At 41.5% G+C, this 14,010-nt stretch overlaps 1 protein-coding gene across 1 annotated transcript in view; it reads right to left on the bottom strand.

Annotated features, from left to right (window-relative positions):
- LRP2 (LDL receptor related protein 2) overlaps positions 1-14,010 on the bottom strand; it is a 186,653-nt gene that overhangs the window by 21,240 nt on the left and 151,403 nt on the right. The window contains exons 58-65 of the mRNA XM_047772813.1: positions 13,190-13,309; positions 12,033-12,149; positions 10,559-10,675; positions 9,620-9,757; positions 6,148-6,270; positions 2,879-3,007; positions 984-1,115; positions 8-139 (exon numbers count right to left, since the gene is read on the bottom strand). Coding sequence (XP_047628769.1) covers positions 8-139; positions 984-1,115; positions 2,879-3,007; positions 6,148-6,270; positions 9,620-9,757; positions 10,559-10,675; positions 12,033-12,149; positions 13,190-13,309 — 1,008 coding nt within the window. The remainder of the gene's footprint in view (positions 1-7; positions 140-983; positions 1,116-2,878; positions 3,008-6,147; positions 6,271-9,619; positions 9,758-10,558; positions 10,676-12,032; positions 12,150-13,189; positions 13,310-14,010) is intronic.

The following is a 14,010-nucleotide window of genomic DNA, read 5'->3' on the forward strand; positions in this document are numbered from 1 at the left end:
ATCATACCTTCGGCTGCACACCGTTCTCCATAGTGCTCACTCATAGACCTGAAGCCTTCAGCACAGGTACACTCATAACTTCCTTTAGTATTATGGCAGTTCTGGGGGCAAACCCCAAATTGCTCACATTCGTTGATGTCTGTAGGCAAAATAAAACCAAGTATGCAACATCTGCTCCCACCCACTGCTTAGAGACCTTGCTTTTGTTTAAATCCACATTTACACGCCATGAAAATGAGAAGAGTGCAGATGAAAATAAGCAATGATAACATCTGTGGAATGCTGGCCAAGTTTCAGATACTGTTTCACATGCTTTTCATGTTTTGTCTTCATTTAATCTTCCAAAAAGACTCTCTGAGGTATGGACCTAACGTTCTGAAGCTATCTGACTACCCTGTACAGGAACAGAACAAGACTTTCCCTCTTGGCAAGCAGCTGTTATGCTATTGGCGTTTGGAAGGGGAGTCATTGCTTTGGCATTTTCAGTTGAGTTCTTCAACTCAGCCCCCAAAAGAACTATTCCAATCATCTGAAAGTGGCACATTCTGAGATAGAAAGAGTCCATTCAAATGATCAAAGATACCTAAAACCATACTTGATTTTTACTATCTTGATAAGTTACCTTAGGACTGCATTCCTTGGAACTCATTTACATCTGACATAAGGAAGTGTGTAATAAATATGAGCTGTTTGAAGAAAGTAAGAAAATGTGATCTCACACACCGATACATTAATTAGCCATCATCACTCAGGTTTTCATTAATTGCATGAATTTTATAGACATTACTGAAGATGAGCTATTGCTCAGTGCTCTGCTAGGTAAGATCACATGGGGAGAAAAAAAGCAATTTAAAATCCTTGAGTATTTTAATGAACTAGACCCATAAATTTAGCCCCATTAAGGGAATTAAACCATGTTTAATAAAAGGGAACCTAAAAAGTACAAGGTTCTTCTAATAGGAATTGGGGAAAATATACTCTACCTTCACAGGAGTTTCTGTCCAAACTACTGGCCTTGAACCCAGGTCTACAAGAGCAGATGAATCCTCCTCCAATTAACTGGGTACAGTTGTGTTCACACAGATTTTCGGCACATGATCTTTCTTTTCCTGTATCTGAAAAAGAAAATTCCAGCATTACAATTGGAAGGTATAAAGCAGATTAGCCACAAATGAACAGGACAAGGGTATATCAGAGGAACACCTACGGAGAGTCAATTATAGGACATCTTGAGATGACCAGATAATGCTATACAGAGGATCAGAGACCTCTGTATAGCATTATCTGGTAATGGCCTGAATTATCATTTGTACAAATACATGTAATGCCAGATCCTTGAGGCAATTTCCCCATTATACTCAGCACTGCCAGGCTCATCCTCAAAGCATCCAGTTCTGGACAGAATCACAAAGCCATGGTCTCTTTACAACTATATTTACTCCTCTCCACTATCTATCTATCTATATATATATATATATGGATTATGTATGTAAATAATTATATAAATATAAATAGTATATACATCTATTATATATGTGATATGCATGTATATACACACACACATAAATAAAAGACACAGACACAGGTATCTCCTGGCTCAATTCCTTTAAATAAAAACAGATTTATAACTGTCTTCCACAGTAGGCAATGAAGTGAACTTAGCCACTTCTCAGGGTCCCATGGAGTACAATGACTATGAGTACGTATGTTTGAATAGACTAAAAACATTGAGTTTCAAAAAAGAAAAATAACACAAAATAAAGAACAATGACATTCAATGGAATGCTGCTCTTGGATTTCATACTTCAAAACTGTATACATGAAAGCATTACCATAAAGGTCTTGTCTGAGCTCTTAACAACACCATATTGCTAAATAACTCTGTTCAGATTTTCTAGTTCTTCTTGAAGCGGTTGCAGCTTTTTGTGTATAAGAATTTGTCCCTTTCACCTAAGTTGTCTAATGTGCTGGCATAAAGTTTCTCACAAATTATTTCTCTATTACCTCTTAATTTCTGTAAGGTTGGTAGTGATGGCTCCTCTACATTGCTCAATAAATGTGACCTACTTTTATTAACATGAATAGCCTTGAGCCAGTCACATAACCTCTCTGAGCCTCAAATACATCATTAGGCTCTGTAATCTCCTCCCAGCTCTAAAATCTGTAATGTGATTAGGGAATTCCAGGAGGTAAAAATTTCTGGACCAAGTGCTCCCTTGAATCAGTTACTCTTGTGAAGCAAGAGTCATTACCAAGAGCAGAAACCATATAATCATTATGAGATTCATCCTCAAATGTAAAGAAAGACCTTCCTGTAACTTATTTCATTTGAAAATAATCACCGTTTTAATTCATAATTCAACAGATATTCCCCATCCCAGATATATTATACTCTATTTATGAAGTAAACACTCTATTTTTATTTTATGAAGAAGAAATAAGAACTACCACTCAGAGAAATAGTGAGTCAATCTATCTCTATAATTATAAAAATAATATTTGCAACCTGAGGTTAAACTCTTTTCTTTATACCTCAATTGCCTAGAAAAATGTTAACGTCTTTCATTCCTGATTTTAAAATATGTTTTAAGAAGAAAATATGTGGCCGAAACTCCTCAGTAATCCTGTTTCAAAGAAAAGGGGGAGGAAGCGAAGGAGAAAGGGAAAAGAAAAGCAAGGGATTAGTAGTGTAGTGTTTAGCACAATGTCTGGTACAGGATAAATGTTCAATAACAGGGAGCTATGGACTTGACTGCAATTCAAAGCATAACATGTATATTCAAAAGAAACATGGTTATTGTCTACTTTATGCTATTGCACACTTTATTAGGTTAACGGGAGTTATGGCAACACAGTATAAAAATAACCATTCACTTACTGCATCCGGTTTCATCAAAATGGTCCCCACAGTCATCGACATCATCACACACCAGGTGTTGTGAAATGCAACGTCCATTGCTACACTTAAATTCACCTTCTGTACAAGGTCTGGGAGTCGGTACTAGACCTAGAAATTAAGAATAGGTTCAAGTCAAAATGTTTTCCTCTGTGAACCAAGCAAGATGCTTCCTTCTGTGGCAGAGACAGCACTTCTCACAAATAAGACAATTCCTGGTCTCCCCTGCAGTTAGGTTGGGGCCACGTGACTAGTTCAGGCCAGTGGGCTATGAGTTGGAGGCGACATATGTCACTTTGGGGTTGAACCAATCAAAGCCCATGCGCCTCCCTGCTACAGCAACCTAGGAACCATGTGCATCAGGAGGTGGGCTGTGCTGCCTGCATTGGTCTTTACATGAATGAGAAACAAGCCATTGTTATGTCACACTGCTTAGAGTTTGGGATTTGTTGGTAGCAAGGCAGCTACAATTAAGGGCATTGAAAATGAAGTCCAGAAACTATCGTTTGGGAAAATCCTACTGCAGTTAGATCCCAAAGAGTATGAAATTTCAAAAGACTTTGAGATACAAAGGCCCAGTAAAATCTCTTGAATTAAATTCTCTTAGTAGCTGCTCATTTACTTTTTTGGCCTGAATATAACTGACAAAGTTGAGACAAAGGTGCATGAGGGAAACAGAGATAAGAAATGGGGCAGATCCAAGAACTGTATCTATAATCAAACAAACAAACCAAAAACAAAACTAAACAAAAACAAAAAATAAGCAAAACACTGTTATTGATATTTAGAGTTAACCGTAAACAAGAAGATCAAAAGCTGTTCAGTTTCTAAGAGAAACACAGACTCAAATAAACCAAAATACTATGAGACTTAAAAAACTCAAGGGCCCCCAACCTCCCAGTAGGGAGTGGCTGGGAACACTGCACCGCCCCTAAGGAGGGCATACTCCAGTGCTGCCTCTTCATTTGAAGAGGGAAATACACAAGGAAACACTCCCAAAGGGGGGAGGCAGAGACAATGAGGACAAATGGGTATAGATGTTATAACCACAGGTTCAGCTGTGCCCCAAGAGCAGAGTCTTGATCGCATCAGTGAATCCCCTGCAGACCCCACTGTTGGGGCTTTCATGAGTCTGCACAGGTAATCCTGTGATTTACTCTCCAGGCCAGTGTGCTCTGGAGAGTCAAAGGAGCACAATTAACAACACAGCCAATTAGGAGATGTAGATCAGGACTGTCCTGGGTCAACAGGCATCGCTGTAGCCCAGAGGCACTTCAAAATTGCTTCAGAATGACGATTACAATGAGTCCCTCATTCTTTCTTTCCAAAGGGGAATGTTTTTATTTCCATCCTGCTTCCCTTGTTCTTGCCACTACCTGGTGGGGCAGGGGACACAAATAAAACTACTCTATTTATGGGTCTCCAGACCAAAGGGAACCACACCTGAAATTGATGGCATGCCTAGTGCCTGTCACCTGGAGCCCCTTGGGGAGGAGTTAGGAGTGCTGTATACACGGGAATTAAAGTGTACAGGGACTTTTAGTGAAACCAGGGTTAATGGTGGTAGAAACGTGGTGTTAACTATCCACGCACTTCCCTCATTTCCCAGTCTCCCCTGCAGTTAAGTGGGGCCACGTGACTAGTTCCAACCAATGGGGGAGACACCTGTCACTTCCAGGCTCAGGAAATTAGGAAACTGCGTCACCTCCATTTCTCCCTTCTCCTGCCTCAGCCACCTTGTTCCAGATGGCATAATTAATTACAGGACGGAAGGGGCTTCCTGACCTTCATCAAACTTTGCTTGGGTGAAAAATATCCCTCAGCTGTTTGAAGTGACTGAAGTGTTGTGGTTTGCCTACTGTGATGGCTAGCAGTGATTTTTCTTCCTGGTAAGAATACCAGTTTACTACACCTTTCCCCACTCTCAGATTGGACCATGGGCTGCAAATATCTAGCTCCAGTGAAAAATGGCATGATTAATAGGGGACATGGAAAGAGAAGAGGGGAAGGGGTAAACCTGCTCAAATTGTTTAAAAAGGTTTTATCTCTGGGTTTTCAGTGTTTTGTACTATGCTTCAAACAAACATATTAACAATGTTATAACCACAGCTTCACCTCTGCCCCAAGAAAGGGATGCAGAGGGCACAAATATGGCAGTCGTGTCAAAGTCCCCCTGACATCCAGGCCCCTGGATGGCCATCTGGAAGACAGCAGACAGGAAGCATTCTATAGCAAAGTGTTCTAAAGCCACGTCAATACAAAGGATAGAAAACAAAAAACTATTAAGTAAATTTTCCCAGGTAATATCCTTTTAGGAAATAGGTCAGAGGAATGAGTCAGAGGAAATAATTTTCCTCACTGACTTTTTCTAGGTAAATTAAATTGCCCAGAAAATTAATCAACTCTCTCCTTCACTGGCTAGATTTAAAACATTCTTAAAATGGAAAAGTCTAGATTTTTTTCAATACCTGAAACACTAAGTGCAGCCAGTTAGAAACATATCTCTTAAAATAATCTATCATTTTCCTCTGCTGGGAAATGCGTTTTCACTGTAGAAAAGGATATTAGATAAGCTGTGTGAACACCACTGCTGGCTTACTTAACATGATCTTTTCAGCAGGGCCCCGAGAAGTTCCCATCCCACCTAGATTAACAATTAGAAACTCTAGGCTGGAGAGTAACCAAACCGCATCCTTGAAAAGAGATTAAACCATTGCTTTGTGAAGTGTGACTCAACAACTATTTAGTATTTATTCTCATTTTTTTCAAGGAACTTGCCAACATCGGATTCAAATGAAATAGGAAGAAGTGGGGAAGGGTTGCACCTGAGTAAAGCCTATGTGGCCAGGGTCTTGCCAACTATTAAGTCAGCAGAAATCTGCAGTCAGAGGTGCAGCTCAAGCCTCTATAGGTTGAAATGAAATCCATTTTGCAAACTGCAGAGAATCTGGGGCCCTTATTTTCCTTTCTCTCTTTTTTTTCTTTCCTTTTTGCTTTTTAGGACCACACTTGTCGCACATGGAGATTCCCAGGCTAGGGATCTAATCAGAGCTACAGCTGCTGGCCGATGCCACAGCCACAGCTACGCAAGATCGGAGCCGCATCTGGGACCTACACCACAGCTCACGGCAATGCCGGATCCTTAACCCACTGAGCGAGGCCAGGGATCGAACCCACAACCTCAGGGTTCCTGGTTGGATTTGTTTCCGCTGCGCCCCAGTAGGAATTCCTCCCTTTTGACCTTTACTTACAGTTCTCCTTTTTCTCGTCACTTCCATCTCCACAGTCATCCTCATGGTTGCACAGCTCATGACGATAAATGCAGCGATTATTGTCACACCGGAAGCGATTTGTTAAATCACAGGTAATATTCACTAAAACACAAGATGGAAAAAACAGGTTGAGAGTGGAACACAAGGGTCAATATCAAAACACAAGCGCCACACTTGCTTGATACATCCCTTCATTGGTTCAATCAACAAATACATCTTGAGTATCTAGTTGACACCCCGGCACTGTGCTCGGCATCAGATTCAACTGGGAACAAGAAAGACCCAGTCTCTGTCCTTTGGGAACTTCCATTCCAGCAGAGAAACAGATTTTACAAACTAACCATTCAACTGCAACTGCGTTAAGAGCCATGAAGGAAAGGTGCTATGAAAGCATCGACTGGGGTAATCTGATAGAGATCTAGGGGACAGGGAGTCAGATACGTGTCACATGGGAAGGTTCTGAGTCAGAAAGGAGCATAGCAGGCTTCTGGGCTTCTGAACCCAACTAAAAGGTCTCTGCAGCTAGATCATGGAGTTAGGAGGACAATGGTGGCCAAGAGGCTGGAGAGACCAGCAGGACCATACGTGAGCTCGTATCCTAAGAGCCAGGAGCCACTGTTTGTCCTTCTGACTGAAAGTGTCATTCAACCTCCAGAGCACAAAGTCTTTCCATTAAAGTTTACACCATGATGGACTTTTCTTCCTGAATCCCCTCATCTATTACAGTTCAAGTTGGTATCTTAACATCAAACCCTGACTAATTTTATGATCCAGAGTTAGACCTCTGACTGATACCTGTGCCCCTGGGAGAACCTAAAGGTAGAACCCAGGTCTCTTGTTTGGTGCATGCATGCCTGTACCAGTAAACTCAACACATATGTGCCTTCCTCCTTCCACGGAGGACTTGGGATGTTTGATTTTCTTTCTGCCTTGGTACCACACACAGGGAACAAGAGGAGAGACTCACGTGGAGGTTGGGGGTAAAAACCAACTCCAAGAGCTGGTTCTTAGATGTACCGTTAAGAGAACTTGCATCATACAATGGAAAGAAATAAGATGGGCTTCGATTATGATGTAAAGTGAAGAGTTACTGGCTGTGAAAGGCAAATGCAACATTATAAAACAGTGTTGGTCACTTTTTCATGTGACTCTGTCTCTGCCTCTTCAAGGTTTAATTTTAGTAACTATGGGCATTTTAGAGGGAAGCAACTTCAAGTTAAACCAAAAAAAAAAAAAAGAAACATGATGGGTTCCTTACAAGAAAAGATGTGGCAAGGAAACTGTTGGGTTGCCACCAGAAAAATAGAATGTATGCTAACTCAAGGTCTCTGGGGGAAAGAAGTACTCTAATTTATCATTTTATATAGTCAAGTCTCTGAGCTAAAAAATGAATAGTGATGAATCTAGGAAACTGAATGGAAGAGGTGATGCGAACCTCAGAAGCAAACTGCAGCTAAGTCAAACTAGGAGTTCCAGCAGGGATGTTCGTGGAGTTGCCTTCTCCTGAGTTACATGAAGTTCTTACACTTTAGCTTGCCTCAGTATTATTATTATTATTATTTATTTTCATTTTCAGGGCCACACCAGTGGCATATGGAAGCTCCCAGGGGTCCAATCAGAGCTATAGCTGTTGGCCTACACCACAGCCACAGCAACGCAGGATCCAAGCAGCGTCTGCGACCTACACCACAACTCAGGGCAACGCCAGATCCTCAACCCACTGAGCGAGGCCAGGGATCAAACCCACGTCCTCATGGATAGTCAGGTTCTTTACTGCTGAGCCATGACAGGAATTCCCTCGCTTCAGAATTATTAATGCTCATTAATGCAGAGATTACTGCCAATAATTAAAATCAGGGATATGTGGGGTGGGCCCATGAATGTCCCCAGGTGATACTGACTCTCCTAGCGCAGAGATAACACTTGGAGACTCCCTAGAGTCTCTCCAGTGACTCAAAGCATGGAACAAAGTGATCAAACTCTATTTTCATTCACTTTGTTAAAATCAGTAGTTGTAGGAGTTCCCATTATGGCTCAGGGGAAACTAATCTGACTAGTATTCATGAGGATGTAGGTTCAATCCCTGGCCTCGCTTAAGCATCCGGCGTTGCCGTGAGCTGTGGTGTAGGTCTCAGACTTGGTTTGGATTGGGTGTTGCTAGGAACCTCTATATGCCTTGGGTGTGGTCCTAAAAAAGCCCCCCCCCCCAAAAAAAAATGTAGTTCAGTAGTTCCCAACCAGGAGCTTAAATTAAAAGCTGAGGAGCTTTTTCACCTTTTATTTTGCGTAGGCCCAATCCTCGGACATTCTGGTTCATTAAGTCTAAGCCTGGGGCCAGAGCCTGTGCTTTTGAACTCTCTCTCCCCAAGTGGCTCTGATGGGTACCCAAACTGAGAATCACCGGTTTAAGAAATAAACATCCATCATACAATGGAAAGGAATAAGATGGGCTTGAATTATGATGTAAAAATGAAGTGACTTGAAAGGTTAACTAGTCTTCAAATTTCCAGGGGGTTTGCAGAAGTCCTCTGAGGGGCACTGGAAGTGGGATGGAGCAAGACAGGTACACAGCCCCAGAAAACTAAAAATAGAACTACCATTTGATCCAGCAATCCCACTCCTGGGCATCTATCCACAGAAAACCATGACTCGCAAAGACACATGTACTCCGATGTTCATTGCAGCACTATTTTCAATAGCCAAGACATGGAAACAACCTAAATGTCCATCAACAGAGGAGTGGATAAAGGAGATGTGGTATATATACACAATGGAATATTACTCAGCCATTAAAAGGAACGAAATATCGGCATTTTTAGCAACATGGATGGACCTAGAAACTATCATGCTGAATGAAGTCAGCCATACAATGAGACACCAACATTAAATGCTTTCACTGACATGTGGAATATGAAGAAAGGACAGACTGAACTTCTTTGCAGAACAGATGCTGACTCACAGACTTTGAAAAAGTATGGTTTCCAAAGGAGACAGTTTAGGGGGTGGGGGGATGTGCTGGGATTGCGGGATGGAAATCCTATAAAATTGGATTGCGATGATGATTGTACAACTACAAGCGTAATAAATTCGTTGAGCAATAAAAAATTTTTTTAAATAAATAAATAAATAAAATAAACAGGAAAAAAAAAGAAAAACATCCATCATACAATGGAAAGGAATAAGATGGGCTTGAATTATGATGTAAAAATGAAGTGACTTGAAGGCTTAACTAGTCTTCAAATTTCCAAGGGGTTGGCAGAAGTACTCTGAGGGGCACTGGAAGTGGGATGGAGCAGGACAGGAACACAGCCCCACCCTGACCCTGACCTCAATCGTGACACATCTGCCTCTCTGCACTGATGCAGTCCAGTGCTATACAGCTGCCCTCCTGGATCACAGGCTCCGCATGAGGAACATGTGACAACACCACCCCCAGTTCTGTCTCACTTACAGCACAAATGAAGTTCTTCATCAGAACCATCGCCGCAGTCATTATCACCGTCACATTTCCAAGATGGCTGGATACAAACATGATTTTTACATTCAAACAGAGTAGCTGGGCAGTAAGCACCATTGGGAAAGCGAGTGGCTGTTGACGGAGTGGAGACATATTCAGATTAGAAAAAGATACTTCTTGGAAGGCTAGTCGGTTATTTCTCCTTTAGCCCTTCCCACTATACCCTGTTCTTTCGAACTCAACCAGATATGCTTCGGCCTTAAACTGGCTGAAATTCTGATGGAATGTTTCTTAAGGACAGTTGTCCAAGCCCAGTATTTGATGACATGAGTCATTATGTGGCCAGCACTGGATTTCTCCAGAGACAAGTGCAACCCTTCTGCAATGTCAGCACTGGCTTTCCTATAACCCATTTATACAGTCTCTTGGAAACCAGGTTTGAAGATGTGGCAACCACACCATCAACAATCTCCATCTTGGACAATCATCGGCAGTTAACATTTATTCAGTGATTCAAAAAAAACTAAAATGCAAATGATCATATTGTTTTACATTTTTAAATAATTTTATGTGCCGTTATTAATTCAGAAAATGTCTAATGCTATAACTTCAATATGTTCGACTACTTGTTCAATCATTAATTGAATATTCTTTGACCTGCAAAGTTTTTATCCAAATTACAATTTGAATATTTGCTAACAGAAGTACTTTTGTTAACATAGACCCTTAATATAGTCTTTGAAATCTTATTAATGAAATAAATGTATTTGACTACTGTGAAATATCTGAGTATGGCGACCCAGACCCCAGGTTAACCGATAATTCAAAAACTACTAAATACGCCCTTTTAAACTAAGAAATGGTGACTGGTGGGAGATTTGGGGTCTAAACTGACATATCCATATATTCCAGGTAAACGGTCTAGGAACTTACGACAAGTGGCTTCATCGGAGGCGTCACGACAGTCAGCAAACCCATCGCATCTCATCTGGTCAGGAATGCAGTGTCCACTACTACACTGGAAATATCCAGGGTGGCAGGTCATCACCTCTGGAGAGAAAAGACTGTCATTCCCAGGTGCTAGCTCCATGGAGGGCAGTAAGGAATCCATCACATTCATATCCATAACCAGTGACTGGCTCACAGCAAACCCACAGCTTGTGGTTAGGGAGTAAATGACATCTCAGAAGTTACACTTTCCCCTGAGTTGGAGGAACCAATCTCTCCTCTATTAAATAATCTCTAGCTCTTAGGCTTTTCCTTAAAAACCTGCATTGCCCCCCCCCTTTTTGCTTTGTATTTTGTTTTTGTTTTTGGCTTTTTAGGGCTGTACCCTTGGCATAGCAAAGTTCCCGGGCTAGGGATCAAAACGGAGCTACAGCTGCTGGCCTATTCCACAGTCGAAGCAACGCGGGATCCTTAACCCAGAGTGCCAGGGATGAAACCTGCGTCCTCACGGACACTAGTCAGATTTGTTACTGCTGAGCCACGATGGGAACTCCCAACTTTTAATGCTGATTTTTCTCAGACCCAACATTTCATCAGTAAAAAGCTATAAAAATTACTTGGGGTTTATGATTCCTGTTCTCATGCTCTGACCTCTCCACTCTGCAGCTACAGTAGGATATCTCTTAGGTCCATTTTCTGGGGAATAGTAGGAAGACCAATGTTTTTATTTGTTTAAAAGGCCCATGTAGACTCTAGGTCTGCTCCTAGAAAATGTTTAAATTAAAATGAGATTTGAAAAACTCCTCTTATGAAGTTCCCTGGTGATTAAGCAGGTTAAGGATCCAGTGTGGTCACTGTAGCAGCTCAGGTCACTGCTGTGGTGCAGTTTTGATTCCTGGCCTGGGAACTGTGCATGCCATGCACACAGCCAAAAGAAAAAACTCTTGTGATTTTCCCCTATTATTATTCATCTAGACTACTGCAAGTTAAAAATAAAGCATAGGGGAATTCTCGTCGTGGAGCAGCAGAAACAAATCTGACTAGGAACCATGAGGGTACAGACTAGCTCAGTGAGTTAAGGATCCGGTGTTGCGGTGAGCTGTGGTGTAGGTTGCAGATGTAACTTGGATCCCGAGTTGCTGTGGCTGTGGCTGTGGCTGTGGCCGGCAGCTGTAGCTCTGATTGGACCCCTAGTCTGGGAACCTCCACATGCAGCCGTAAAAAGCCAAAAAAAAAAAAAAAGTTTGGCAAACAAAAACTTAAAAAAAAAAATAAAGCACAGAAAATATGGAGCAGAAGGTACTGCAATGCTTAGGTTTATAGATTACATAAACAACACAAAAAATCATTTCATTCTAAAAAACCTTATAAGCACTCATTTGAAGTCCCTGCTTCTGCGCATTACGCTGACCCTAGGACAAAACTCTGTGGAAAGCTCTCAAAGAATTGTGACAGTTACCGCAGTCCCGCTCATCTGAGTTGTCACCACAGTCATTGTTTTGGTCACAGATCCATCGGGAAGGAATGCAGGTCTGATCGTCACATCGAAACTCGCTCTCTGAGCACTGCCGGGGAACTGAAAAGAAAAGCCACACGGCCATCAGACGGCACCAGGAGTCCCACCCCAGGAACAGGCTTGTGAATTCCCTTGAGCGCCCTCAGTGTCCAAAGCCTTCCTGTGTCCCAAGTCCCAGACTGTCCAGCCTCCAAAAATAGACTTCCTCCACTGTGAGTCTGCAAAGAATGGCCTCTGTCAAAACGTTTGCGGAAAAGTGATTTAATCATAAGACAATTTTTGATTTCCTGAATCTCCAGATAATGTCCTATAGGATTCAACGTGAACCTTCTTATAAACAATCAAATGCCAATTGGATTGCCCTTTGGCATCACTGATAATTTTAGCCAATTAATAATTGCAGGTGTAATCAGCATCCTCTCTCAACTGCCTACGGTGATCACTTCTTACTTCTAAAAGGTGACTCAGATGAGAAGGTATATTCATGTTGGTTCATCTGAAATCAACATATAGCATGAGGCAATGACATCTACTTTGATGACACACAGATCTTTGCCTTCCTTCCCTGGACCTCCCTGTCCAATTCCTGATAGTCAACACCTTCACCAGGAGAGAGGGACTAAAACCTGACCAGCCACATAATCACTAAGTGTCTGGAAACAGCCAGCTCTTTCAGGAAGGATCACAATCCAAAATCCAAAGTTTGCTTTCCTTGGCTATTAAGGCCATTTGGGGGCAAGAGTTCAGGAAGCAGTGTCTTTGAGTCAGCACCTTTCCTCCCCGTGTTTCTCTTGGTCCTGATTTTTTTATTTCTATTCTATTTATCTTGTTATATTTGTCTTTTAGTGTAAGTCACTTCAAATTTTTCTTGGAAAAAAAAAAGTCGGGTGTAAATAAATTAAATGGACAAAAGAATATATGTGGGTAAACAGTCTCCTCCCCAAGCTTGATTTTAAGCAGCTTAGAAGGAGCTAGAAAGCCAGTCAGTAGAAAGCAAGAATCAGGTCAGCATCCTACCTTGTGTGGATGAAAGGCACAGACAGTTACAAATTATAAAGAGCAGACATCACCACCCCAGATGACAGACCCTGAACACTCACCACAGTTTTCCTCATCTGAGTTGTCTCCACAATCATTGTGCCCATCACACCTCCAGCGAAGAGGGATGCAGTGGTGATTTGTGCAGCGAAATTCTCCCGAAGGCTTGCATGTCAACGACTCTGCAAAGCACAGTCATTGCAAATACCTCAGAAGCGAATGGTCTTTCTTGTGGGATGGTCTGACTCACGCTACCATATTCCCCAAGCTCTCAGAAAGAGGAACGCCAGCAACATTCACTGTCAATATTGTTCTCTAGGCTAAAGTGCCTATCCTATTGATTGCTTGAAACTAGATGCGTTCTCTTTTGTAGAAACTGTTTACAAAGTGAACTGGTCTCTGGCTTGCAATTTGCAACAAAGGCCCACAACTGAAAATTAAGTGATGCCACCAGCAACGCATGCCCTCATATTGTCTTTAGTTGATTAGATTCAGTGTAGTTATTAAAATAACCCACTGTTTCCCTTACCTCTCTATTCCAACTAGACCTAAGGCACACACTCCTGTACATTTTGTTTTCAAGTTGGAGTATATACCTAATCTTGGAAAATCCCATTAATTCACTTGGACTTTTGTCCATAAATCCTTTCCGTGTTGCAAGACATAGAGGATATGGAAAGTCAGAGAGATGTTCAGAACATGAAAATCTCCAAAGAAAAATATTCTGATTTTGAAATATCCTTTCTAGAGACAGATATGGAATCTTTTCGCTACCCCCTTTCCATCAATTTTAATCAATCTGGAAGATTAAACAAACAGTTTAAACTTTTCAAGTTAAGGAAGAATTCCACACAAGTTCCTAATATCTTTATAATGTTTTCCC

This window comes from Phacochoerus africanus, chromosome 3 (assembly GCF_016906955.1).
Source record: "Phacochoerus africanus isolate WHEZ1 chromosome 3, ROS_Pafr_v1, whole genome shotgun sequence".
Taxonomy (NCBI): Eukaryota; Metazoa; Chordata; class Mammalia; order Artiodactyla; family Suidae; genus Phacochoerus; species Phacochoerus africanus.